The sequence below is a fragment of the Penicillium psychrofluorescens genome, assembly GCF_964197705.1.
Source record: "Penicillium psychrofluorescens genome assembly, chromosome: 2".
Taxonomy (NCBI): domain Eukaryota; kingdom Fungi; phylum Ascomycota; class Eurotiomycetes; order Eurotiales; family Aspergillaceae; genus Penicillium; species Penicillium psychrofluorescens.
In genome coordinates, this window is record NC_133440.1 from 4,619,866 (window position 1) to 4,646,471 (window position 26,606).

Sequence of the window (26,606 nt, forward strand, 5' to 3'; positions counted from 1 at the left end):
TCCCATCACCTTTTCATAAATCGGAATCGGGTCAATGTCCACTATTTGCGTCCCGGAATAATGTAGTGTGAGATTCTCATACGGAAAACGGGTGATCTGACACCGAAAAAGCGTTTTCAAAGCAGTAGGTGTCTTTGGAAAAGACTGTGGATTTTGCTGGTAGGCGTCATACTGTGGTGGTAGGGAGAGATATTCCAGGTATTTCGACAGTTGTGACGATGTATACATAGAATACATATCGAAATGATTCGAAAGGAACGATATTTCAAACAGGTACCGTAGGATTTTATGGCTATTTATGTTAATTTGCGTTCGTCTCCAAGAATTGCAATGGTGTTGAATTGCGGCTGAGATGACTCATCCTGCTGGTCGCAGTGGTGGGGCAACTTGTTATTGCCCCAGGGCCCCTTCCAATTGGACTAAGGTCCTAGGAGAAAGAGCGCCGAAAATGGCGTTTTTACCGTCACCTAGTGTTGGGGTGTACTCAAAATCCAAAACGAACTATGAAGTCACTTGTAAACCCCGAGCCTAGGGCTATAGTCTCACCGCCCATGGTATGGTTTGAATTCTGCCATTCCTATTTCTCACCGCCAATCATCGCGATTTTGCCCGATTCGATTCAAGGGACGTTCTGTAACTGCTTTGAATTGAGCGACAAAGTCATTGGTGAGTCTCCTCAGAGCTCTATCATACTGCCCTATAATCCACCCAGCTAAGCGACTGGCTATCGGAGAGGACCGCTGCTCCTTCGCGTTAAACTCGAGAGGCTGTGGGCTGCAATACTGACCACGCTACAGGCTTAATCCGCGCTTCCTTGCCAATGAACCAGGCCAATTAGCGTCCTGCACAGCAATTGAGCCAGCATGGCATCCAAAAGCACCGCAATCGCCTGGAGAGCCGCCAGCGCACGGACTCGCGGCCTGTCTGCCACCCGCTGGGCCCAACGGCCAAAAATCAACCAGTGCTTCAGCACCTCGCGATATACATCCGAGGCAGCATCATCCAATCCGGTGGAGACAGTCAAGGCGGCGCCCAAGCGGGCGGGCCGTGGTGCCAAGAGGGCTTTTTACGGCACTTCGTTGGCTCTGACGCTGCTGGTGGGCTACTTTTACGGCACTGATACTCGGGCTAGTGCCCATCGGTATGCCATTGTGCCCTTGATTCGCGCCATATATCCCGATGCGGAGGAGGCGCATCATGTTGGTGTGGATAGCCTGAAGCTTATGTATCGGTATGGTCTTCATCCGAGAGAGCGAGGGAACCCGGATGCGGATGGTGCGCTCGCTACGGAGGTATGTCTCTTTCTACCCAGTCATTGGAGTTGACGTACTTATCTGGGTGTCGGTCTAGGTCTTTGGCTACACACTCACCAACCCCATCGGCATCTCCGCTGGTCTGGACAAACACGCCGACATCCCCGATGCACTGCTCGAGGTCGGACCCGCGATCGTCGAGGTCGGCGGCACGACTCCCCTGCCACAGGAAGGAAATCCTCAGCCCCGAGTTTTCCGTCTGCCCTCGCAGCACGCGATGATCAACCGCTACGGCTTGAACTCCAAGGGCGCGGACCACATGGCTGCGGTGATGAAGCAGCGGGTGCGAGACTTTGCCCACGCCGCCGGGCTGGGCGAGCACGATCTCTCTGAGCAGTGGATCCTGGACGGCGAAGCGGGTGTTCCTCCTGGTAGTCTGGTGCCAGGCAAATTGCTAGCTGTGCAGGTTGCCAAGAACAAACTTACCCCGGACGCGGATCTCGACGCCATCAAGCGCGACTATGTCTACTGCGTGGACCGGGTGGCCCGGTACGCGGATATTCTGGTGGTCAATGTGTCCAGCCCCAACACGCCCGGGCTGCGCGACCTGCAAGCGACCGCCCCGCTCACCGCGATCCTGACGGCTGTCGTCGGCGCGGCGAAGAGCGTGGAGCGCAAGACAAAGCCATTCGTCATGGTCAAGGTCAGTCCGGACGAAGACTCGAATGAGCAGGTCTCCGGGATCTGCGAGGCTGTCTGGAATTCCGGAGTCGACGGCGTTATCGTGGGCAATACGACGAACCGTCGTCCAGATCCTCTTCCCGCGGGATTCGCTCTCCCTGCCCAGGAGCAGCAAACCCTCAAGGAGACAGGCGGGTATTCGGGCCCGCAGCTCTTTGATCGGTCCGTTGCTCTGGTCGCGCGCTACCGCGCTCTGCTCGATCAGGGACCCTCATCGTCGGCGGAGCAGGATGTGGAGAGCCACTCGGCTCCGCGCAAGGTCATTTTCGCCTCCGGTGGAATCACCAATGGCCAGCAGGCGCTCGCGGCTCTCCGTGCCGGCGCCTCGGTCGCTATGATGTACACGGGGCTGGTCTACGGGGGCATCGGCACCGTCACGCGGGTCAAGCAGGAGCTGCGCGAGGAGCTGCAGAAAAAGTAACCAAGTGTTTTTAAAGTCATGTGTAAATAAATAGCAAGTATACGATTTGGAATGTTGGACAAATATTTTTGGTCATTCTTGTGACCCATTTTCATTAGTCTTGTCTAGATCTAGACGATCAGTCAGTCAAGAGCTCGGGTTACTCAAAACAGCAATCATCACCCAAACCCTGACGATCCCCAACAAGAATAGAATTAAGGTCATCTGAGCCATTGAAAATCCTTGATCGGCCTCGTGACACAGCGCGTGGAGACACGCAGCAGATCCAGAACGGGTATACCGTCTGAGCTCCATTAAAAACCCACTTAAGGCTCCAGCTGAGTTCCATAAAAATGGGAAGCTGCAGCTTTAGGGCTCCATCGATCGCGGGCTTCCCCAGATAGGCTCTTCCGACCTCACTCGGCCGGAATTTTCATCTTTTCTGGCGCGGGTTGTTTTGATGGTGGGGAAAGGGGGGGGGGGGGGGGGGTTTTCACAATTCTTTTAAGTGTGACTGACACTGATAGTGTGGTGGACTTAAGGCAATTGTCCACTGGTCTAGATGCGCCCGGCTCCAGTTTTTATTGTGGTGTATGTCTCTGTGTGTATGTATCTTTGGGTATAACGATGACGAGGGATCGTATGTGCGAAACCATCGATACGCTGGAAGGATGGGGAGAGGGTATAGTCGTAGAGAGGTTCCTTCTTCAACGCGCAACGCCGAGCGTCTCCTCCACCTCGCGGACGACCTTGCGCACGCCATCAATCTCATGCGCGAAGCGACCCAGGAACATGCCGTCAACAGCCTTGCCCAGGCCACCCGCGCTCCAGAGACCGGGACCGGCGCTGCCACCGTAGAGAACGCGCGCCGCGCCGGGCCTCGCACCGATGACCGTACGAATGCCCTGCACCACAGCCGCGACGTGGTCGACGCTCGCAGGCTTGGGCTTGCCAATTGCCCAGACGGGCTCGTAGGCGAAGATGACCGGCGCATCGGCGGGGATGGCTGCCAGCACGGCGCGGATGAGCACGGCGCACTCGTTCACAGCCTGTCCGACGGCCTCCGACGCGACGGGCCCGGGCGCTGTCACCTCGCCGACGCAGACGAGGGGCACCATCCCCTGCGCGACGGTGGCGGCGGCCTTGCGCGCGGTCTGGTCGTCCGTCTCACCGAAGATGGCGCGGCGCTCGGCGTGGCCCAGCTCGACGATCGAGCAACCCAGGGCACGGATGGAGGCTGGCGATACCTCGCCTGTGTATGCGCCCGCCGCTTCCCACATGCAGTCCTGTGCGCCGAGCAGGAACGGGGATGGTCCGGACGTCGCCGAGGCGGGTAATTGGGCTTCGTATTTCTTGATGATCTCCGCGCAGGGGTACACGGTGAGGAAGTCGGGGATCAGGGCGAGCAAGAGGCGCTCGCGATTCTCGGGGTGCACGATCTCGTTGGCTGGGTCGAGGAGCCCGCGGAGGTACTCGAGGGTGCGGTCTGGGCTGAAGTACATCTTCAGCGAGATGAGGAGCAGATTCTCCGGGAGGACGGGGTAGGTGGTGCTGGCCATGGTGGGAGTTGGGAGTGAGGATGTTGTGGGTGGTAGTATGGATTGAGGAAAGTTGGAGGTGAAAGGAAGAGTGTTGTTGCTGCCGTGTATAACAAACAAAAAATCCCCCACGATTGAATCCTTGAATCCTTCGGAACTGTCTAGCCCAGTCCAATAATTACCCCTCACTCACAATGCCCCTCCTCGATGATGTACGAGATTAATTTCTGTCCAGAGGAACAAGTGTCCTCAATCCCATCCCCAACAGTAGTGATCCGCAATGCAGTAGTAGCGCTAGCGGTAACTCCTCCGGGCAACATACAATACGACATGTACTTTCTGCGTGTTCCGCCCTAAAGGCAAATGATGTCACCCGCGTCTTTTACTTTTTTCATTGGTAGGGGGTACGAGGGATATGATATCAGGGGTGATCGGGTAAGTAAACCAGGCACGGAACATCCGGAAGACACAGTCCCGGTGCGGAAGGTCTCGCGACGCGGCTCCTCGTCTAATAGCACGCATCGCTTGTCGCTGCGTCGGTAACAGGTTCTGAAATAAGAGGGGCAGGGGAGAGGGGGGGGGGGAGGGGGAGGAAAGTGTGTGTCCGAAACCTGTTACGACTGCCTACGTACCTCAGTTGAGATCCGATGGCCCATGCGGTACATGCAATCACAGTCAATTGATTTTCATGCATGGATCACTGTAGGACCGCCGAAATTTTGTCGTGCAGTCATCTCAGGCCGGCCCCCATCTATGCCACCCTACGCTGTAGATCTCACTCGGGATTCGCCTTGATGTGCAATGAGCGCGGAGAATCACTCAGGCGAGAATCCGGAGTAAGTTCAACTCCAGGGAACCGGTTATGCGCCGGTCGGTTGTCACCGGTGACGCTGGGCCAACGGCGGCCCAGACGGTGGAGTGGCCGGTGGGGACCATTACACCATGGCCGGGAGTCGAGATGCCCTGAGCGGAGATCGACTCGGCCAGGTTGGGGAAAGAGTAGGGGGCCTGGAAAGGGTATTTATTGGTATTTGTGGAGTGTTGCGTACAATGAATTGTATACTTGTGTTGCGTGTTGCGAAGGAATTAGGGTTGGCGGCGGTCAGTGCTCATCGGCAACGGATGCGGACATGCCAGGTCGGGATCAAGGAAGAATGATAGGATGAGTGAGCCCAGCCGGAGGCAGCCATTCCGAATAATAATGCGATAGTTTCGGTGTTTCAGTTCCTCCCCAATCCATCCCGAGTCTCTCACTACTGCAGCTAACCCTACTTGTGCCCGGCGCGAATGAGCGTGGGCGACGGGCCGCCACACTGACATCGATGGCTTTACACGGTGAAGTTTGTAGATGTAAATACAGCGTACGGCCGTCGTATCCCCCTAAACCCCCCAATCATTGTCCATGACGCCACTGCGGGTCTGGCGGTGCGCCCGAGGAATAACGCTGTAACGCGCACCTCGATCCAAGGGTCGGGACAATCGCATTCGGGTGGGATCCACTGCCTGTTGGCGGGGTATGATGGAAAGAGGCATAGGAGGCGCCGAGAACGTATGTATAAAAGGAGTGGCATGCCCCCCTCCAAATCGGTGCTTTGCTATTCCTGCTCCATCCATACATACTTCCATTACTTTATTGTCTTATCAACCCACTACAAACCACCACCACCACCCCCACCCACCATCATGTCTGCCGAACACCAACCCATCCGCATCGTCATGGCCTGTGACGAGGCCGGCGTGCCCCTCAGGGACGCCATCAAGACTCACCTGGAGAAGAACCCCCTGGTGGCCTCCATTGTCGACGTGGGCGTCGACACCGCCTCCGACAAGACCGCTTACCCGCACCCGGCTGTCGAGGGCGCCAAGGTGATCGTCGAGGGCAAGGCCGACCGCGGCCTGTTCATCTGCGGCACTGGTCTGGGCGTCGCCATCGCCGCCAACAAGGTGCCCGGCATCCGCGCCGTGACGGCCCACGACCCCTTCTCCGTGGAGCGCTCCATCCTGAGCAACAACTGCCAGGTTCTCTGCTTCGGTCAGCGCGTCATCGGCGTGGAGCTCGCGAAGAAGCTCGCGGCTGACTGGCTGAACTATCGCTTCGACCCTAAGAGCGCTTCTGCTGCGAAGGTCCAGGCGATTACCGACTATGAGACCCAGTTCCGCGCTGCTGCCTAAGTGCGTCGCCTCGGCTTCCTCCATTCAAGTTGGTCAACCAGCTACAACACCACCCACCTATCTGCGGCTGCGCGTCCGTCCAGACGCTGCGCCGGGTTTCTTTCTTTTGTTGTTCCGCACCCATATTATTATATACCACTAAAGCGATATGATACCACGACAAGCCCGCGACCTTGTCTTCCAGGATGGATTAGAGGACGGGGGGTAGAGAAAAGAGTACCATACTCTCCTACCATGTATATAGATCCAATAAAGAGAAAATTGGTGTGATACCTTGGACCACTGAACATAGGGCGTAGTTCCCCAGCAGATCAGGCTGAGTAATGATTTCTGTGGGTATCGATGACCTTCGATTTACCCACCAGACGATAATCCCTCTACGGACCGATGAGTGATCAATAATCATGCTTCACTCTGCCTTCACCTTGGCTATATTGCCTATCTGAGTGTCCCTGAGAGTCTATCTCGGCACTTCGTCTGGCCCGCGCGGGGGACTTGAACTCCATCCATTGATCCGCCACAGCCGTCAACCACCCACGAACCATAATGGCCCAGGACCTCAAGACCAGGGGCAACGCGCTCTTCAAAGAAGGAGACTACAGCGGCGCCGAGGATTACTTCTCACAAGCGTAAGTAAAGCGCGCCCCACCATCACACCCAAAGGTAAAGCCATGTCACTAACCCGCGCATTCATCTCATCTCCGCAGAATCCAAAAGAACCCGCACGATCCAGCCTTCTTCACCAACCGCGCCGTGACACGTCTCAAGCTCGAGAAATGGGCCGGTGTCGAGCACGATGCCCGCGCCGCGATCACTCTCCACGGCGCCAAGAACCCCGCCAGCCTGAAGAGCAGCTACTACCTCGCGCAAGCGCTGCTGGGCCTCCAGCGCCCACAGGAGGCATACGAGGTCGCCATCGACGCCTACCGCGCCAGCCTATCAGCCAAGAATCCCCAGACGGAGAATCTGTCCAAGACTGTTCTGCGCGCGAAACAGCAGATCTGGGCTGCTCGGGAGACGGGCCGGCTGCGCGAGATGAACGAGACGTTGGGGAGTGTGGAGAGCCTTATCGAGGCGGATCTGAGGCGCGGCTTGGAAGAGTTGCAGGCGAGGTTGGCGAAGGGAGAGCTCGGGGAGATTGGGTTTGGTGAGGATACGAGGGCGCTCAGGGAGGATACGGAGAGGAATGTGGCGAATGTGAGGGAGGCGTTTCGGATTGCTTCGAACGGGGAGGTACAGGAACGGGTGAGTATATCGTTATCTACATCTCCCTTTCCATATTGTCTGGCTGGTGGGAACTAACTCCTCTACTATAGGTCGTGCCGGACTACCTGATCGACGGCATCACCTTCGAGATCATGCATGATCCCGTCGTCACGCCGTCCGGGACCAGTTTCGATCGCCTCGGCATTGTCAAGTACGTTGAGCAGTCTGGGGTTGATCCGCTCACGCGCACGTCGATGAGTGTCCACGATCTGAGGCCGAACTATGCGCTCAAGGCGGCGTGCGAGGAGTTCTTGACCAACAATGGGTGGGCGGTGGATTGGTGATGGGACTTGGTTTTTTCCCTTGGAGCATTGTTGCATACACATAAGGCGTTGGGTTATTCCTACAAGTATATTATCTGTTGGTCAATGTAAATATTTATACTTGGTTTGATTTTGGCTATGGCTTGTCATACACCACGTTCAAGTACTCAGACTTGAACCTGTGCAAGAGAGATCAGCCATCATCGCGGTATCCACCACCGGCGACCATCATCCAAGGTGGCAACCCGTGCCTGTGGGACGAGCTCGTCACTGTTACTGCGGTTGTGCAGAACATAGGTAACGTGGATGGAGGTGAAGGCGCGCAGCTGTATGTTGGAATCACGAACGGACCGGTTCGCCAACTGCGTGGATTTGAGAAGGTGCCGGTGGCCACTGGAAAAAGCTCTACCGTCCCTTTCTCGCTGACCCGGAGAGATTTGAGCACTTGGGATGCGGAAGTTCAAGAATGATCTCTGCAGCGTGGGACCTAGAGATACAATAGAACTGCAGCCTACAGCTCATCCAATACACCTAAAAGCCGTGTAGCGTAGAGTTGAATTTACCCATGTCACGGTAATTCTAGAAGGACGATCAGAATCCCATGGAATTGGAGAATTTATCCAGAACCTTGGAACCCCAGGACTATCCTACCTTACGATCATCAAGCGACCCAGGCTAGTAGTTACCATTTATCGACATTGGTACAACTCCTAATACTTGATATAGTCCTCTCCGCTCAGGTCGTCAGGACCACCTCTGCCTAGCAGGCTTGTCGTCAAACGCGACTCGGACTGCGGCGGCATCCGCAACAGGGTTTGTTATAACACGACCCTTTGGCCTTGCCCCCCCTCTTCTACATCCTTGACAGCCGAAACCAGAAGAATCAGGACTGCGGTTACATTTGTGCCAATGCAAGTGCGTTGATTTGTAGAGGAAGTTTTATGCTCTTCTTGTATATTGGTTGCCCCGCTTTCACAAAACTTTCTTTTTCACCTCATGACAGTTCCACATGTTTTCGTTCAATGATCGCTATCATCGGAAATTGCGAATTCTCGGAGGCTATATGATGTCCGTCAGATTTCTAGTCTTGGCCTTCAGGTCAATGCGGCTGCTGCTTTACGGGTGCTGAACCCCTTTAAACATGATTCTCGTGCAAAGCCACCTCACCCTTTTTTGCTACAATTGAATACTTGGGGGGTGTCTTTCAAGGACGAAGACATTGTACTTCGTGTTGGGTAGTCTTTCTTCAGGTAGGTCTCCGCTGGACCCGTCCATGGATGGCCCATGGGTCGAGCCGAGATCTATCCGCAGGGCTGAGAGTTCGTTATTACGCCACAGAAGCGAGTGTTAGTTAATAACATGACAGATGGTCACAGCCTCGGATGATCGATGTATGTTATCATACTCGGTGTGATTGTCCTCTCCAGCACAAAAGCTCCATCTGTGTAGTTAGTGCAAGTCAGGCTTGTTTCTGGTTGAACATGGGCTTGATTGAAGCGTGCCACATCTTATCTATTGCTCTATTACCGTCCTTTACCGTGCATCTGCACTTTTACTGTCCTTCTTGCTGATATCTAGCCAATACGTATAATCAGTCGGAAGCAGCCGAACACCGACTCCAGAACACTCATGATCGTCAGGCCCTGTTGATCCTGCAATCTCCAATCCCATACAATGACTTCAGAAATCCCCAGACAAAACTACAGCGGCGAAGGCCGTCGATAAATCCAGCAGGTGCAGCCTTCACATGGCGCATTGCTAGACTTGCCTTTCTGGTACCTTCATCTTTAGGCATCATGCCGGGGATATTGATCGGGATATATAAATCTACATTGTCCTCGGGATGGTAAAGTGGTACAAGCAGGTAGCATCGACATACATTCGTTTTCTACGTACATGCGTTTTTGTCATGTTTCTGAAGCTTTCCAGGTTTTCAGCGGGGTTACCTGCTTTATGGCTGTGTCTTGCATGGCTTAATGCTCGCGGCACCTTGGCCATAACCTATCCGTACACCGTCTACCGTGGTACGTTCATCCATCTTCCCCGGCTTAATTCGACTTTGGCGACGCCAGAGCTCGCTCGAAACCAAGGCGTCCTGTGGGTGTCTTCTGCGGATGGCCGTATCAAGGGATATGATTGGCAAGTCAACGATGATGCCAGCTTCCAATCGTTCCTGTCTGACCACGGCTGGACTGTTACCGGTACTGCAACCACTGGCAATGCCACTCAAGTCCAGGTTGTCGAGTCCAATGACGATCGAAACGAGTTCTTCTTTCCCGGATTCATCGGTATGTCCCATATACCTGAGGACTTAGCAGTACTGACCATGTAGACACCCACATCCACGCGCCGCAGTTCCCCAACATTGGGCTGTTCGGCTCAGCAGGCCTCCTGGAGTGGCTGAATGAATACACCTACCCAATGGAAGCTAGCTTCGGTTCCAAGTCAGACCCGCAGAACCAAGACACAGACCCCAGAGACACGCCAGCCGAGGGCCTGCGCGTGTATGATGAGGTCGTCGCACGCACTCTTGCCCACGGCACAACATGCGCATCTTACTTCGCCACCATCCACGTCGCGGCCACCAACGCCCTCGCAGCTCTCTGCCACAAGCACGGCCAACGCGCCTTCATCGGCCGCGTCTGCATGGATAACAAAGATGAATGCCCGTCCTATTACGTTGACCAATCCGCCGAGGAGGGCTTCAACGCAACCAAGTCGACAATTGATTACATCCAAACCCTCGACCCGAAAGGAACGTTGATTAATCCAATCGTCACCCCCCGCTTCGCCCCAAGCTGCTCAAACGAGTCCCTGGATGGCCTCGGCGCATTGGCCGCATCCTACGACCCGCCTCTCTATATCCAAACACATATCGCCGAGACACTCGACGAGATCGCCCTCGTCCAACAACTGTTCCCGGAGTCAACTAGCTACGCCGACGTCTACGACAAGGCTCATCTGCTCACCAACCGCACCATCCTCGCGCACGGTGTGCACCTCACCAAAGACGAGCGCACCCTTATCCGCGAGCGCGGCTCCAAGGTGGCGCACTGCCCCGCGTCAAACTCCGCCCTTGGTTCAGGACTGGCTCCTGTCCGCGTTCTGCTCAACGATGGCCTCACGGTTGGTCTGGGCACCGATGTGAGCGGCGGATACAGCCCTAATGTCCTAGAAGTGTGCCGACAGGCCTGTCTGGTGTCTAGGCTGCTTGCTTATAGCAGCGAGTACCAAGAGATGACGGGTACACTGGGCAACGAAACAACGAATGGAGCTGAGAAGCTTTCTGTTGAGGACAGTCTTTACCTGGCCACGCGCGGCGGCGCAGCCGTTGTTGATATGGCGGATGACATTGGCGGCTTCGATAAGGGGATGATCTGGGATGCGCAGCTGATTGAGCTGGGTGCTGTGCAGAATAGCACCGTGAGCCCGCTTGATGTGGTGCCGGGGAATGGCCTCGCTGTTCGGAGCCCTGTCGACACTGGCCCTGTGGGCGATGTTGATCTGTTTGGAAACGAGACTTGGCAGGAGCAGATTCAGAAGTGGATGTGGAGCGGAGATGATCGGAATGTGCAGAAGGTCTGGGTTCAAGGAAAGCTGGTTCATACCAGAGAGTAAATTATTATTGGCCCTTTGTTGGATTCTTATATTTGATTTGATGTTGATTTTCTGTATATATTTGTCTATACGGGGGTAGAAGAGCGGGTTGTCGTTGCCGTCAGGCATGCCATTCATTACGTGCAACTAAGTCAGTTTGTCCATCTCGCCAATGCTTTTGTGCAATATGCGAAGTCAATAAAAACATTACTATATCAGTAAGGTAGGCGGTTGAAGTTTCGACGTACTAGTCGACCAGAAGAAACAATCGAAGAGTGTGCTTAGTTTGAAGTCGAGTTTTGAGGGGTACCATACCTAACGGACGAACGAAGTTGTGGTTGACATTGTCGTGATCTAAAATTGTTGTGTCGGGGAACCAACCCCGGATTGATGGCAGACGGGGACCACCGGCTTTCCACTCGAGGATTTCCAGCTCCCGGTAACGATCACCACAGCTCCTCTTATGGGGAAAAAAAAAACGCGAAATGGCAAGACCTTCACACCTTCGGAGGCCCGGGTCGAATTACCACCCGGGAAGTGCGACAGCTCATCGACACCCTAGGGGACATCATCATGTTCTGAAAATAATCTATTTACTATGGTATTGCTGGGATGCGGCGCTGGCTTACCAAATACGTTGGTTAATCACTCTGACAATTGTTCCTGATAGACGTAATAAAACATGATCCCGAATATTTAACCACGCATGTCGCGCAGCATATCTAAGATGCTGTCCGGTCTGCTCGTTATCTGGCGCATGTTTAAGCGACGGATAGAATAACAATACATCTCTTGCTTCATAAGAGCCCAAAGGCTCTCAATCAGGTTCAAATCGGGAGGATATGGAGGCCATTGCATAGCCTCGATACATAAATCGCCAAGTAACAGTACTACGCATAAATTACGATTCTGGACCCCTCTGTCTTCTCCCGTGTATGGAACTGATCGTTGTCGGAGCCCGCCGCGGAAAGGAATCTACGCTATCGGGTATGTTAACCAAATCAGGACCTGTGGCGATGAGTACACTTGCCAATAGGCTGTTGACGGCGAGATTGGAGGATGTGGTGAGGGAAATGATGGAGGACTAATAATACATTAGATGAGGCCATCTACTTGGCATACTGCCACTGATCGGTGGCAGCCGACCCGGATCATTCTCTTCAACTGCAATCTACGCATCGAGCACTGTGTTCCATGTATGTATAAATTTGCTGATCTGAGTGGTGTGTCTTCAACCATGCTGAGACGTGTTCCCAGTTCTACCGTCCGAGTTCCTGCGTGAGAATGAGCAACTACCTTGGTCTCCGGGGCTCAGCCCTCAACAGAGCTATTATCTGCCTGGTCGTGTGGCCGGCTTTCGCCTGCTACTCGTACAATCTGGCTGTAATGGGAGGCCTATTGACCCTCCAGTCGTTTATCGACACATTCCCGCAGCTGGATACTGTCACCACTTCAGGCGCTCAACAGCATTCTAACTCCCAGATGCAAGGTTTGTGGTCGGTTGCTTACCCGCAGTGAAGACGGTTTTAACCTGCTCTGATAGGCACCGTTGTTGCGCTGTACACCATCGGGGGCATTTTTGGCTCTCTATTGTGCATCTATTTTGGTGATCGCCTTGGGCGCCGGCGGGTCATCGCCTTCGCTTCGTCAATAGCCATTATCGGTGCTATTCTAATGGCATCAGCATTTGAACTTGCCCAACTCATAGTTGCGAGGCTGGTACTCGGCTTAGGAACGGGGGGATACCTGGCAACAGTTCCTGTCTGGCAGTCAGAAGTCTCACGCGCAAGTGAACGGGGTGCCAACGTGGTCGCCGACACGGTTTTCATCGGATCCGGTATCAGCCTCGCTTTATTCATCGACCTCGGGTTTTACTTCGTGAAATCGAATTCCGTATCATGGCGATTTCCCTTTGCCTTTCAAATTGTGCTACTACTCATCGTGATAACCTTTGTGTTATTACTCCCTGAGTCCCCACGGTGGTTGGTCAAAAAGGGCCGGCGAGATGAAGCACGCGACATTCTGGCCCAGTTACTGAACGTTGAGCCCAACTCGGATACGGTTAATACGGACATTCGTGATATCGAAAGCTCGCTTGCTGCCTCCGCCTCGGAATCCTGGTGGAGTGTGTTCAGAATGGGCGAGCAACGGCTCATACACCGAACCATCCTCGCGGCCAGTGGCCAGTTTTTCCAGCAGATATGTGGTATTAATGCCATCACCCTCTATACTACTACATTATTTCAAAGCTTTATCGGATTGGGTCCGGTCCCATCACGCATATTGTCTGCATGCATAGGCTTTTCCGACATTGTGGGCGGCACTATCGCCTTTTTCACCATTGACCGTCTGGGACGCCGAGCCCTCATGGTATCGAGCTCGGTCATGTTGGCTATCTCTATGGCAGTTCTGGCTGGCACCACCTCCGACACTGCCAACACTACCGCGCTATACGCGGCGGTTGTCTTTGTCTATGTGTTCGAGGGAGTTTTCTCTATCGGTTATTCGGGCCTGCCGTACCTGTACGCCGCCGAGATCGCCCCGCTACAACATCGCGCGGCAATCAACGCGATTTCCACTGCAACTTTGTGGGTATTTAACTTCCTCCTGGCAGAGGTGACACCTGTTGGTCTCAACACCATCCAGAATCGATATTTTATTATCTTCGCTGTGATCAACGCCGCCATCGGCCTCCTTGTGTACTTCTGCTTCCCGGAAACGAAAGGCCGCACGCTGGAGGAAATCGATGAGATATTTTTGCAGTCAAAGCATATTTTCGACCCTCCGCGCGTAGCCCGGAATCTCCCCAGGTTGCACATTGCTGACGTACATGTCAAGGGTGAGAAGGATGGGGAATAGGAAATGCGCAGGAATGGCTCCCCTCCATGAGAGTGAGCGAGGGTGAGCGAAGATGGGACGCGACGGCTGCATCATGAGCGGGTCGTCGCCGGTGAGCGAGGCGCTTAACCCCCCGTGAAAGGCAGTCGTTTCTGGCCGTCTCCTCACCGTCATTGATTAAGGGAATAGTAAAATTTGAATGACTCCAGACATTCCTGAGATAGTGAAATCGTCTTGTTAGGATGATGCAACTTTGACTTTTCCTTAGCGAGAAGCCTAAATAAGTAGGATTTCTGAAGCGCGAGTGCTTTTTGGCTTTTGGATAGAGTGAGGAGGGTTTCGGTTGCGTAGGACAGAGCATCCAGTGAATTTGGTGGTAGAGCTTCCTCCGCTAGGAGCTCGCTTTTGGGGACTGATAGAGAGGGTGCCTTTGCGGGGGGAGTAAAGGGTTGGCACGCCCTGGCGGCATCGAGCAGTTCTCGCCGACCTTGTACAATAGCGTTGGGTTATTCTTCTCCTATTCTACAAGTATATTATCTGTTGATCAATGTAAATATCTATACTTGGTTTGACTCCAGTGTGGTAACTACTACTAACTGGCATATTTACTACCCGTTCTCGGTCTGCCCCACCCCACCCCTCCATCCCCAATCTTGATTCTCTCCTCCTTCCCTTCCCTTCCTCATCCCCTCCAATCGACAACACCACACCTCCCTCCCACTCAAAACCCCACCAAATCAACCGTCAACATGTCCGACATCTCCGACTTCATAACCGCCCTGGAGGCGGCGCAGTCCAAGTCCAAATTCACACCTGAAGTGCAGACCGCCGCCCAGGGCATCGACGCCGCAACCCTGAAAGCCGCCGTGGCCGCCGCCGGCGAGATGGGCGAGACTGGGACCCTGCCCGATGCCGCTCAGGCGGATGCGCTGAAGGCCGGTTTCGAGTTCGCGGCGAAGCTCGTTATGATGCTGAAGAGTGCTCCCGGGCCGTATGAGAAGAAGGATCTTTATGTTTACTTCAAGATTGCGCGCAAGGAGACGCTTGAGAAGCCCGCTTTCTATGATATGATTGTATGTTACATCCCTTCTTTCTCTTGCTTGTCTTCTCCTCTCTTCTCTGTCGCTGAGAGGATTGTGTTGTGGGTCATTTGCTAATGTTTTCTCTCCGTTATGTAGAAGAAGCAGCTCTACGGCGAGTGGGAGAAGGTCAACCACTACAGCGACACCAAGGCGCAGGCTATCTATATCGAGAACGTGAATACCCTCATCAACAAGTATGGTACTCGTGATGAGTGAGCCAGTGCTGGTTGGGTCACTGCCCCCGCGGAGTGGAATGGAAGGATTGATGATTGAAGGAGAAGGAACAGTTATACCTGATCAAAATTGAAGATATGATATGCATCAAAACGGCTGGGCCTTGTCTCGTAAAAGTATACACTGCTCATGCTGTAGACATAGCCTGGCTCTGAACACCACTTTTCAAAGAACCCAGCTCTGTCCCTGCCAGTCTGGCTGGTGGTGCGTGGCAGTGGCACACCACGGCTCATCCGCGGCCCTGTAAGGCGTCAAGGGCAGGTCATACGGCATGCGGAAGCCAACCACCGCGGAGGGTGGCTCACTCCTCGAAGCCACACTGGGAAGATCCGTTTGGAAGCAAGGTACCATGGCCACCGTTTCGGTATCATCAAACAGCTGCGGCCAGACAACAACGCCAATCTCCCAGCTCGAGATCCTAATTTCCCCCTTCGCATTCGTCGCCGCGCCCCATGCCTGCGTCGACAGATTTGCAGACGTAACCATCGCCCAGTCGATGTCGTCCATCGTTTCCGTATCTGAGAAGCGGATGTATGTCTTGATATGCGGCGCAGCGCGAGCTCGGCCCGCTGCTCGCTTGGAGCGCTTTTCTTCATCCTGAGTTAGATCTACGCATCCGGACTCGGAGATGCTGTCGCCTGCCCACTGGCAGAGATATGGACGCATGTATTGCAGTTGTTTCTGTTGCAGTGCGCTTTGGGTTTTCATGTGGATGGATCCGCCGGACCGGTAGCCATCCAGGGACCGACGGATCTCGTCTGGCGTGGGGAAGATGATGGAGTATTTAGGACGGGGTGTTGAGGCGGGTGAGGGAGGAGCGAGGGAGGCGAAGAATGCGTCTTTGAGCCATTTGTCTGTTTGGCCGAGGGAGGCAACAGAGGAAATCTAGAGATTCTTCTTAGGGGATGTTGATACAGTAGCCTCGGACACACGTACCTGGATGACAATGTGAGGTTTGGAAGCAGTGGAAGGGTCGGTACGCTTCCGTATAGGGATACGGCCCATGAGATCCTTGAGAGCAGGCCAGCCCCATAAAGTAAGTCTGTCAGAATCCAAGTCGTTGTGAACGTGCTGTCTGCACGGGATGCTCGCAATCAGTGCCGCGCGAATAGCCGCGAAATCATACCCGTCCAGTTGTTGGACTAGCGGGCCGGTCTTCTTCGTTCCGTATGCTTTCAGATATGCCAGAAGATCTCGTTTGAATCGCGCACCTGAGCCTATGGTCGACTGTGTCGTCGGTTCTGCTGCAGCGCCCTGTTTCCGTAGAGGAAGCCGCGGAGACCTCCAGACGGCTTGGGTCATATTCGCCCAATCTCCGCTGATCATATTTGCCGTGTGGATGATAATCCTGCTCAGTTAGAAAGAAACCCATCATGTGAAACAGAGAAAAAGTCGTACTCAGCTAGATCATCATGCCGAAGAAGAATCATCATCTTGGAATGATGCGTCCCAAAGCGTTCGGGCATGTACGCCACAATCGGCTCGACATTTTTATACCGTGTGCATGCTTCCTGTCTGCCGTTAGTCAAGATCACAGAAGGAAAAGGACAAAGACATACTTCAATACGAATGCGATTCGGGGCCTCCTTCTCCCATGACCCATGCACGACTTTGACCTGCACCAAGCCCCGCACATCTTCATCAAACTGCGACATTAAGAAGTCCACGTCGAAGAGGTAGTTGAACTGCCAGCATTCGCGGATCATCGGATCCCCGAGGATATCGCGCAGCCGGACTGTGTCGGCATTGTAGCCTTTTTGGGACGGGAAATCCCGGATGTGCGTTAGTTGGATGGGAGATGGGATCAGACGAGGGTGATGTGGCGTGGGGAGATGTCGTATTGGAAGCTCCTCGGTGTGGCCATCGTATTGATGGTGTGTGGAGATGGACGTCATGGCCTGTCCCGAGCGTGTTCGGGGAGGCGGACTGACGGATCGATGCATAGATGCCAGATACGTGTTTGATTGTGCATCTTCTCTCGTCGAGTCCGGGGAGACTCTGGCCCTTTTACTTGGGCGCTCCATCTGATGACGGTTGCGCGTTGCGGCGCGCGGGGGATTGCTCCGAGGATCAGCTGGAGTTGAGAAACAATCGAAGCTGAAGTATTGACGGCCGTGATTGCGCGCGGCGAGATGGAGCGCGCGAATTGATTTTTGAAAGCACAATCGGGAGGGTTGGGGGAGCATGGAATTGTTTTGTTGCAACGGACGGATGTTGACGATCACGTTTTGAGGTGGCGGATATATTTCGAGGTGTGTATATAGCACCACCCACAGATAACAATTGATCGTACCTGTAGGGAAAACGGCACGATTGAGCCTAGGAGGGTTCAATGATCATCAAATTTATTCGAAAATTGTATGCAGGGATAGATATTTCTGCGTGATATGGCTCCTGTGCTTCAGGGAAAGTGGGGATATAAGACATAGCAAACATATTTTATATCATGATAGTACAAAAATTATTCTAATTTACATCTATCGCCATACTAGACAGAGGAGATCACCACATAAACCGCTGAATCTTGCCCGGCTCCTGCGGCCACTCGAATCCCTTGTACAAAAACACATATCCAGTCACGGCGTTGATAAGAATGAACCACAGCGTCTCCAGGAACTTGGGGGCATTGGTAGCCAGGTCCACTCGGGCCATCTCACCCTCCTCGAGTGGCCGTCGTTGCCGGGCCAGTGCAAGGGTCGGCGCTGGAGGTAGATGCAGGCGCCACAGTACCCAGGGGATAATGAGGTACCGCGGTTCAACAAGCGGCGCCGTCACTAGGGAGAGGGTAGTGGCAGCTAGCCAGACAAGGACGAAGCTGACATGCGGTGCACCTGCTTCCTCGTTCCGGCGCTGGAGGAGATGCTGCTGCACTTTGGCGAGAGCTTCTGGAGAGACAGTGTCTGACGGGGACCGCCTGCTCTTTTTGGTGGTGCGGGTCCCTCGGGGCGATTTCTTGGTGTCCTTGGTCTCTGTGGGCTTCAAGGTCTGCGGGACTTGAATCAGTTTGGGCGGGGCCTGGATGACTGAGAATCCGAAAGCAGAGATAACGGCCCACGCGCAGAGGAAATAAACTACAACCGCAGCGTACTTGACGCCCGGGTGATAGTTCAGCAACAAGCGAAACACATAGAAAACGTAGTGGCGGTTATCGGCCAGAGTGAAGGGGTGCACGATGGTGTTGAAATGGACCACGGCAAGCATGGCTGGAATGACAAGAAGGATAGCCACAACACCAGGCAGCCTCCTGTGTTTCTCGGGGAACCCATAGTTCAGATACTTGGGGATATAGGCCGATGGAAGCAGAAGATTGATCACGGGAAGTAGGAAGATGGGCCAGGAGAAGAAGGCGAAATACGGCCAGATATAAAGCATCTGGGCGAGATGCAAGCCCGCAGTGTGAAAATCTTTGTGGCCTGGTTTCAAGTCAGTATATCTACACTAAATATTGTTGAGCATCACTTACCGAGGACAACGCCATTGTTCCACAAGACAAATGCGCCGAAAGCTCCGAGGATCGCAAGGTGGGGAATAATCGAAGCCACCACGGAAAAGGGCTGCTTGAGACTCGCCGCAGCAAGGGACACAGCTGTCTTGAAATAATCTGAATTAAATTAGCATCTCATTCTTGACAAAGGAGCATATAGACTTACCCGTCAAGGAAGCCTCAGAAACAAGAGGATCATAAACCTCATTCTGCAGACCTCGTGCCACAATGTCCGACAAACCAGACTCTTCACAAGTTTTCGAAGATTGCCGGATCTTCCGAACAACTTGCAACCCGCCCAGAAACACCGAGACCCAAAAGATATTAGTCTGGCGACAGACCAGTGCAGCCAGTCCAACGAACACAAACACCAACGTCTGCAGCACGGCGTAACCCTTTTCAGCCGATCTCTTCAGGTCCCAATTATAAGCCTCCACAACAACCAATAGAGCCAAGATATCGGTATAGTACAAACTCGAGAAGAAAAACAGCGGCGGAAACAAGCAGATATTCAACACTGTATGGCTCAACCACGCACCCAATGGCCGGGTATTCCGGACCTGGTGAATGGTATCCAGCAAGGTCTGCAACCTCCACGGCAAGAACACCGCCGAGGTCGCGACATTGGTCGTGCGCAGAGCTTCCGTGTCGAGCTGTGTCGGAGATCCGCGGAGAGCTAACAGTCCTGCACAGAGAACATAAGACCACAGGTATAGGCCTGGCGGAGTGGTGATCTTGGGATCCCAGTGCGTCCAGTTATGCGCCCAGTATGCCTGCGCCTGGGGGACGTGGAATGCCTCGTCCAGGTAGGGCTGCGGGACTTCGGCGGTGACTTTGGTCCTCCAGATGGGAATCAGGACCAGAGCGAAGGGGACTGCATAGCGAGCTGCGCGGCTCAGGTTTGATTCTGGCGTCGTGGAGCTCATTGTCACCCGGCGAGATCGAAATAACGACAGACGAAGAGTAGCTAATGAGTGAAGTAGTCAAGGAGGGGAGACGGTGCAGCTTAAGTGGATGCGGTGCAAACAGAGCAAACAGATCAGTTCACCGCATTGGGCAATTCGTGTTTCGCGGACACGCGCCGTACTTCGCTTTCTTTCTTTCGAGGGAGATAGGAGAGACCATGGAGCAGTACTGATTGAGAGCGAGAGCAGTACCCCGGTCTATTACTAACTCATATCAGCGTCGCTCGCTCCAATGGCCTTCCCCCATCCGCGGGGCATCATCCCGTCCGAGATCGCCTTTCTCGCGGAGATGGAGATGGTGACCGTGGTGCCTCGGCAGCGCCTGGAGGGCTTGGAGCTACTCGGGGTAGGTCATGGCCATGGCACAGCTACATCCGCACTTGTCCCCCGTTTCTAATATTGTGTGTTGGATATAGGGCCCCATCGAACCGCTCGTCCCACCCCGACGCGCCTCTCTCCCGCTCTGGCTCGCCCTCCTACTCAAACGCCAACGCCGTGCCAACATCATCCCACCCGCATGGCTACACCCTGATCCCTTGGGTCTAATCCTCGAAGTTGAGTCCCAGCACCAAGACTACAAGAACGCGTTCTCGCCGCCTCCCCCGCTACCGGGCCAACCTAGCGTGCAAGATCGGGCCGCACTGGAACCCATTGCTCGGCCGCAGTACACCCCCGACGGCGACAGGTACTATCCCTCGCCGCCTTTTCTGGCCCAGAACACGGCGCAGGCGAGCACGTCTGCGCGGGATATGCCCGCGCTGCCGTTTCATTGGGTCGAGGTTGGGAATATGCTCCTCGACGCGGCGAGTGACGATCTCGTGGATCCTGATCAAACCCGGAGGTTGTTGAAGGATCTGCGCGAGGTGCGCATGGCTAAGATGAGGTCTGGTGTTGATGTTTTGGATGCGGCTGCTACCGGTGGTGGCGGTGTTGCGCTTACAGGTGTCGGGGCTATGGAGGTGGGAGAAGAGAGAGGGTTTGTGGCTGGTGTGGTGAACGGTCTTCGGTATGTACTTCAAGAAAAAGGATGGAGATGATATACTAATTGCGCTCAGGAAAATCGGAGCGTCGAAAGAACAAGCCCGCAGGGAGGCGATGGCGGAGCAGAGAGCCAACGGTGGCTACGATGGTACTCAGGACGACGAGGAGGAGGATTACATGGAGTTCTAGGCGCTTCCGTCTGGCTCCCACGTTGTTCTGGCGCAGACACACTCCTGACATCCCCGACACGAAGCTCATGTACATAGACTTTACGTATATACCCTATTCATTACCCCATCTCTCAACCTCCACCAGCACACGGAGAAATGTGGATTCAAGGTTATTCCAAGTTGCCTAACACCATACAGCATGCGAACGCTCCAATATAAGCCGCGAACAAGGCGCGAGGAAGACTCAGGGGGATTCGGATATCAACGGAGAGAGAAAAAGACAAAGAACAAGGCTGGGGTGTCCGCATCAAGTTTGAATCAAGCAAGAATACCACCATCAAAATCTCAAAGCCCTAAATTATATCAGAGGAAATGGATCAGAACTGGATCTCATTAGGTGCTGCTTTGCTCCCTCTGCATCATCTTCCTCCGCGCAGCGAGAATCATCTCATCCCGGCGCTTCTGGAGCAGGCGCTGTCGCTCGTCCTTGTTCTGGGACCAGGAGCTTTTGCCTGATGCCGCTGCTGCTGCTTCGGGAAGGTCCTCGCTGCCGGTGCCGGGGCTGCCAACCTTGCCGCTGAGATTGTACCGAGATATCAAGTCTTGTCCGTCCCCCTTCAATGCCGATGCGGTTGCCGAGGTAGTCCCCCGCTGCGCGGGAGTGCCGGTTGAGCGGGTTGGGATCTGGGGTTGGAATGAGGGAGGCGGCTGGAAGGTTAGATAAATGTTAGCAAGCTTATCTTTTCTTTCTGCCTCTGCTTCATCATGAAAGCAAAGACGTGGCAATATCTCAAAGAAGGAACAGAACGTACAGTCTCCAGTCCCCGCCCCGTCAAGATCCTCTCCGTCGTAGCAGCAACACTGCCACCATTCCGCTGCAGATCCCACATGATATCACGGGTCCCTAGCTGCGGGAACATCTGCGCGATCTGGTCCACCTGGGCCGGGTCGATGGCATTGCCGCCTCGGCCACGAGCCCGGCTGCCGGCGCCTGCGGGACTGTCATCGCGGTTGAGGAACCAGCGGAGCACGAAGAAGGACACGACTGCTAGCGTGAGGAGGGACGGGATGTTCAGCGAGGGCTCATCGTCGTGCATTTTGTCGCTTGGGTTGATGATGCGCGTGGGCGCGCGCGTGAGTCAGGGTGGTGTAGGATGGATGGGCCGCGGTGGCTGGATGATGTGAGCCGGAGGGGTTCCGGGATGGGCAGGTGGTCGTGTGAAATGAACGGGTTGGTGGTTTGTGCGAGGTGGATGGCGGGATCAGTCGTCAGTAGGAGATGCGATGGCGGCGGCGGAGGCGGTGGTGGCGGTTTGAGTTGAGAGTGCCGATGCACAGTGGTCGCAGAGTGCGGCGATGTGGAGGGAGAGCGAAGGTGTGGCAGATAGAGTGTCGCACGTGCCGGAGGACCAAGTCCTTAAAGATGCGTAAGAATGAACAAGTATGGAATAAGATTATGAGATGAAAGAGGGAGGAGGAACGTGCAACAATCAAACGAGGGAGCGATTATTATTCCGGCCGGGGCTAGGCTTGTGGTATATTCCCGTTCCTCCGACTGCCGGCAGAGACCGATGATCTACAACAGACAAGACAACGACAACAGTAATGTAGATGAACGAACGAGATTCATGCCAACACATTATTAACCCAAAAAACACCCCTAAAACAAAGCGCCAATCTAAGCAGACCAATAGGCTATAAACACAAATGCCCGCCCGGCTATTTCATTTCAGATCGGCCGGCGTCAGCGCCTGCACAATACTGGTTCCCTCGCTGAACCGCGTGCGGAAGATGCGGTTGGCGTTCTGGAACATGCCGTCTTTGAGCGAAACCACGATGAACTGAGACCCCTTGAACCGGGTCTTGATCAATCGGCCAATGTTCTGCGTGTGAGATAGATCCAGCGCTGCGTCGACCTCGTCCAGAATGTACATCGGGGCCGGCTTGAATTGCAAGAGGGCCATGATCAGCGACAAAGCGATGAGAGATCTAGAATAATCAGTGTGGGCCACGGAAAAAACGGGGGAGAATGACATACCGCTGTCCGCCACTCAGCTCGGTCAGGCTCTGTTTCCAGACCTTGCCTAGTGATACCTTGACCTCTAGGCCGTCGGTGATATCCTTGCCCTCCGGTGGATCAAGCTTGGCAAAGCTGCCCGGCAGCAACTCGGCGAAGATCTGCCCAAAGTCCGCGTTGACCTTGACCCAAGTCTTATGGAGAGCCTCCTTCTTGTACTCGTTGAGGTTGATGATGGTCTCCTCGATCTTACTCTTGTCGCGGATGACCGTCCTCATCATGTTCTTCAACGCGGCCTCCTTCTTCTCGACGCTGTCGATCATGTTCATGACCTTCGGGTTGATCTTCTTCTTCATGCCTTGAGACCGTTCCGTCAGATTCTTGAGGGTCGACTTGGATTCGGCGATGTTTTGGTTCTGGAAGTGGTAGGCCGTGTTCGGGCGTCCAAAGTGCTCCTTCTCGTCTGCAATCCACTCGTGCTCCTGCTCCATGTGCGCAACAGTCTGGGCCGCACTGTGCTGGTCCTTCTGGAGCTTCTCGAGTTGATGCCCGAGTTTCTGCATCTCTAGACTTTCCTCGGTGACCTGAGATGTCTTGGACTTGATTGTCTCCTCGAGTTCTCGCAGTTCATCGTCAAAGCCAGTCAGCTTGGCTCTTTCATCGTCGAGCTGAGCCTGAGCCACATCGTGGGCATCCTACTGCTGTTAGATCTGCCTTCACAAAATTCAGAATGACATCCACAAACCTTCAGTCGTGCCTGTTCCAGCTTCAGAGACTCAATCTCCTCTAGTTGTGCCTTCAAAGTGTGGTCCGATTCGGTAGACTGCTCTTCCGCTGCCGAAAGATCACTGCCCACTTGCTCCGAGTCCAATCGGGAAGTCTGCAGCTCTTTCTGCAGTTCTTTGACGGAAACAGAGTTCTTGGCGAGCTGCTTTTTGAGAGTGTCGAGCGACGTCTGCAGTTCCGCCAACTTGCTATCCTTGTTATTGCTGAACTCGCTCATGTCCTTTTCGATTCTTTTGATATCCTTGGATGCCTCGCTTTGGCGAGCCTTGGCGTTGGTAATGTCGGCCTTTAGTTGCTCGATGTTCGCCCTCATCTCTTCGACGGCTTGAATAATCTGGCACGGGTAAGTCCTCAATCATAGTCAATCACGACGAGTGGTACATACCGATGAAGAGGAGTTGCTGTTGATCTGTTCCTCGGTGAGCTTAATCTCATGGGTCTTGAGATCCAGCTCCTGCTTGATAGAGCGAACCGCGTCAAGCTTCTTTTTCTCCCTCTTCATATTTTCCTCCAATGTCGCCAGCTGGCGCTCCTTGCTCCTCAGTTCCCTCGAGATCTCATTGAGCCTGCCCAATGTCACAAGCAGACCGCTGGAGTTCGGCGAGCTTCCTCCAGAAAGAGTACCAGAGGGATCGTAGACATCACCGTCAAAAGTGACGCTCTTCATCCGGACAGAAGGATCGAAGGTCACCTTCTTGGCAGTCTCGGCGTCCTTGCAGACCAGCGTGTTGCCGAACACGTAGTTCATCGCCGCAAGTACTTCTTCATCGTAGCCAATCAAGGATAAGGCCAGGTCCACCTTTCCGGGAGCAAGATTCTGAGCCGCACCAATCTTCTCAGCGGAGGCTTTGAATGCCGAGATCTTATTTAGAGGAATAATGGTAACGCGCTTGCGCAATTTACCGTTCTGCAGCAGCTGCGTACCAATCTCTGCGCTGTCAACCACAACGTTGTAGAGGCGACCACCGGCACAAATCTCCAGGGCCGTAGCAGCCTCGAGCTGGTCCTTGTTGAGGGTGAAGAGCTGAGCAACCAGACCCTTGACCTTGGACCGGTCAAAGTTGGGGTGAGGGTCTGTGTAGTTGAAGTCGATATTGGCTGCCTTTCGCTTGAGACCATCGGCCCTTTGGCGCAAGTCGCGGATATCCCGTTGTAGTTGCGCCTGCTCTTGGTAGATCTGGTCTTCTTTGCCGGGCTCAAATCCAAGCCGGCTAAGCTCGCCTTCCAGCTTCTTTCCTTGTGCCTTCAGACCTTCCAGGTCCTTCAGAAGACCCGAGTTTTGCTCCTTGGCCTTCTTAGCCCGGGGCTCTTCTTCCTTGATCCTCTTCTCGAAGTTGGTGATCTTGAGCTTGGCCTGTTCCTGCTCCGTAGCGGCGTTGCTGGCACGGTTCCTTGCGTCTTGCAATTGGCCCTGGTATCCGCTCTCTTGTCCCTCCTTTGACGCAACACCAGTCTGTAGCGTCTGAAGCAGTTCTTCCTTCTGCTCCACTTCTTTCGTCTGCGCATCGAGTTCAGATTTGGCGGTGTTGAACTGCGCTTGAAGCTTGTCGTAGACCTCTTTCTTCTCTTTCAGCTGCTTCTCAAGGTCGGCCACGGTGTTCTGGATGGTCGTTCGCTTCTCCTTCTCCTCATCCATGCTGGTATTCTTGAGGTCGAAAACGGTGGTCAGCCGAACCAGCTCATGCGAATGGTTCTTGACTTCGTCCTCGAGGGCTTGGAACTTGCCGCCCTTGCGAAGCTCTTTATCGCGTGCTGCCCGGACCTGTTTGACATCCTCTTCCAAATGCGCAATCTCACTCTTCAACTTGTCCGCATTCTCCTCAAGCGATTGGGCTTTCATTCGCTTGTTATCGCACTCTTCGCCTGCAGCTTGCAATCGCTCGCCGCCGCGAACGTAGTCGTGCGCCACAACCAGACGCGTTAGGCGCTCCAGATCATTTTGCGTCTGTTGGAAATCAAGAAACGCACGCTTCTCGGACCGAAGCTTCTCCAGCTTCGGTTCGATCTCTTCTTTCAGGAGCTCTTCGATCTCCCTTAGCTTCAGTTCCTTCTTGCTCATGGTCTTGATCGCCTTCTCCCGTCGATCCTCAAACATGCGTGTCCCCGCCGCTTCCTCGATCATCGACAGAATCTCAACGGCCTTCATGTTCAACACCTTGGTAATGCGACCCTGCATGATCAAGAAGTTCGGGTTGTTGATGTTGAGCTGCACGCTCTGAAACAGGTTCTGCACGGTCTGCTGTTGCGCGCGGTGCCCATTGATCAGGTATTTGCTCGTTCCTCCTAGGACAATCTGGCGGGTGACAGAGATGTTGGCGTATTCCTCGAACCCGATCGGCGACTTGGACGTGTCCCGGTTATCGAAGACGATGGTCACGCTGGCCTTGGTCACGCCGGCCTGGCCGCGCTTGTAGATGAGGTCTTGCAGGTTCTGGGCGCGGACGGTGCTCATGTTGGTGATACCGAGGACGAAACAGATGGCATCGAGGATGTTGGATTTCCCGGAGCCGTTCAGGCCGGTGATCGAGTTGAACGCTTCATCCCTGTATCGCACTATTAGTATCATTCCTCTCGTGCTATCTCCGCAGCCAATTCTCCAAGGCGATGATGATGGGTGCATACCATCCCGAGATGACCGTTCGCACGGCGTACGATTTGAAGCCCTGCGCAACACATATTTAGTCCGAGCCATGCAGTCGAGTGCAGAAGCTCACTCACGTCTATAACAATCTCGGTGATCCTCATGGTGGCGGCTGAGCTACCATGGATGTTGGTGTTGTTGTGTTGTTGAAGTGGGCGCGACCGACCGACTGTTTTGC

At 54.1% G+C, this 26,606-nt stretch overlaps 12 protein-coding genes across 12 annotated transcripts; 7 read left to right on the forward strand and 5 right to left on the reverse strand.

Annotated features, from left to right (window-relative positions):
• Nucleotides 1-863: 863 nt before the first annotated feature.
• Nucleotides 864-2,415, forward strand: PFLUO_LOCUS3906 (mitochondrial; the record flags this gene model as incomplete). The annotated part of the gene is made up of 2 exons (XM_073781202.1): nt 864-1,292; nt 1,351-2,415. The coding sequence occupies 2 exons, from the start codon at nt 864-866 to the stop codon at nt 2,413-2,415; spliced, it is 1,494 nt and encodes a 497-aa protein (XP_073637981.1).
• Nucleotides 2,416-3,101: 686 nt separating this feature from the next.
• PFLUO_LOCUS3907 (uncharacterized protein) lies at nt 3,102-3,953 on the reverse strand (the record flags this gene model as incomplete). Its single annotated transcript, XM_073781203.1, has 1 exon — nt 3,102-3,953. One exon carries the CDS (start codon nt 3,951-3,953, stop codon nt 3,102-3,104), a length of 852 nt encoding a protein of 283 aa, XP_073637982.1.
• Nucleotides 3,954-5,615: 1,662 nt separating this feature from the next.
• PFLUO_LOCUS3908 (uncharacterized protein) lies at nt 5,616-6,104 on the forward strand (the record flags this gene model as incomplete). Its single annotated transcript, XM_073781204.1, has 1 exon — nt 5,616-6,104. One exon carries the CDS (start codon nt 5,616-5,618, stop codon nt 6,102-6,104), a length of 489 nt encoding a protein of 162 aa, XP_073637983.1.
• A 546-nt stretch (nt 6,105-6,650) lies between these two features.
• Nucleotides 6,651-7,654, forward strand: PFLUO_LOCUS3909 (uncharacterized protein; the record flags this gene model as incomplete). The annotated part of the gene is made up of 3 exons (XM_073781205.1): nt 6,651-6,733; nt 6,812-7,349; nt 7,421-7,654. The coding sequence occupies 3 exons, from the start codon at nt 6,651-6,653 to the stop codon at nt 7,652-7,654; spliced, it is 855 nt and encodes a 284-aa protein (XP_073637984.1).
• A 1,888-nt stretch (nt 7,655-9,542) lies between these two features.
• PFLUO_LOCUS3910 (uncharacterized protein) lies at nt 9,543-11,251 on the forward strand (the record flags this gene model as incomplete). The annotated part of the gene is made up of 2 exons (XM_073781206.1): nt 9,543-9,921; nt 9,966-11,251. The coding sequence occupies 2 exons, from the start codon at nt 9,543-9,545 to the stop codon at nt 11,249-11,251; spliced, it is 1,665 nt and encodes a 554-aa protein (XP_073637985.1).
• A 1,365-nt stretch (nt 11,252-12,616) lies between these two features.
• Nucleotides 12,617-14,089, forward strand: PFLUO_LOCUS3911 (uncharacterized protein; the record flags this gene model as incomplete). The annotated part of the gene is made up of 2 exons (XM_073781207.1): nt 12,617-12,719; nt 12,774-14,089. The coding sequence occupies 2 exons, from the start codon at nt 12,617-12,619 to the stop codon at nt 14,087-14,089; spliced, it is 1,419 nt and encodes a 472-aa protein (XP_073637986.1).
• A 728-nt stretch (nt 14,090-14,817) lies between these two features.
• On the forward strand, nt 14,818-15,366 carry PFLUO_LOCUS3912 (uncharacterized protein; the record flags this gene model as incomplete). The annotated part of the gene is made up of 2 exons (XM_073781208.1): nt 14,818-15,141; nt 15,247-15,366. 2 exons carry the CDS (start codon nt 14,818-14,820, stop codon nt 15,364-15,366), a joined length of 444 nt encoding a protein of 147 aa, XP_073637987.1.
• A 183-nt stretch (nt 15,367-15,549) lies between these two features.
• Nucleotides 15,550-17,408, reverse strand: PFLUO_LOCUS3913 (uncharacterized protein; the record flags this gene model as incomplete). The annotated part of the gene is made up of 4 exons (XM_073781209.1): nt 15,550-16,269; nt 16,321-16,732; nt 16,783-16,895; nt 16,944-17,408. The coding sequence occupies 4 exons, from the start codon at nt 17,406-17,408 to the stop codon at nt 15,550-15,552; spliced, it is 1,710 nt and encodes a 569-aa protein (XP_073637988.1).
• Nucleotides 17,409-17,886: 478 nt separating this feature from the next.
• Nucleotides 17,887-19,794, reverse strand: PFLUO_LOCUS3914 (glucosyltransferase; the record flags this gene model as incomplete). The annotated part of the gene is made up of 3 exons (XM_073781211.1): nt 17,887-18,797; nt 18,848-18,985; nt 19,035-19,794. The coding sequence occupies 3 exons, from the start codon at nt 19,792-19,794 to the stop codon at nt 17,887-17,889; spliced, it is 1,809 nt and encodes a 602-aa protein (XP_073637989.1).
• A 271-nt stretch (nt 19,795-20,065) lies between these two features.
• Nucleotides 20,066-21,003, forward strand: PFLUO_LOCUS3915 (DNA replication protein psf2; the record flags this gene model as incomplete). The annotated part of the gene is made up of 3 exons (XM_073781212.1): nt 20,066-20,179; nt 20,250-20,839; nt 20,889-21,003. 3 exons carry the CDS (start codon nt 20,066-20,068, stop codon nt 21,001-21,003), a joined length of 819 nt encoding a protein of 272 aa, XP_073637990.1.
• A 374-nt stretch (nt 21,004-21,377) lies between these two features.
• On the reverse strand, nt 21,378-22,081 carry PFLUO_LOCUS3916 (uncharacterized protein; the record flags this gene model as incomplete). The annotated part of the gene is made up of 2 exons (XM_073781213.1): nt 21,378-21,692; nt 21,797-22,081. 2 exons carry the CDS (start codon nt 22,079-22,081, stop codon nt 21,378-21,380), a joined length of 600 nt encoding a protein of 199 aa, XP_073637991.1.
• A 627-nt stretch (nt 22,082-22,708) lies between these two features.
• Nucleotides 22,709-26,532, reverse strand: PFLUO_LOCUS3917 (Structural maintenance of chromosomes protein 2; the record flags this gene model as incomplete). The annotated part of the gene is made up of 6 exons (XM_073781214.1): nt 22,709-22,973; nt 23,023-23,696; nt 23,747-24,121; nt 24,173-26,330; nt 26,410-26,450; nt 26,506-26,532. 6 exons carry the CDS (start codon nt 26,530-26,532, stop codon nt 22,709-22,711), a joined length of 3,540 nt encoding a protein of 1,179 aa, XP_073637992.1.
• Nucleotides 26,533-26,606: the final 74 nt, after the last annotated feature.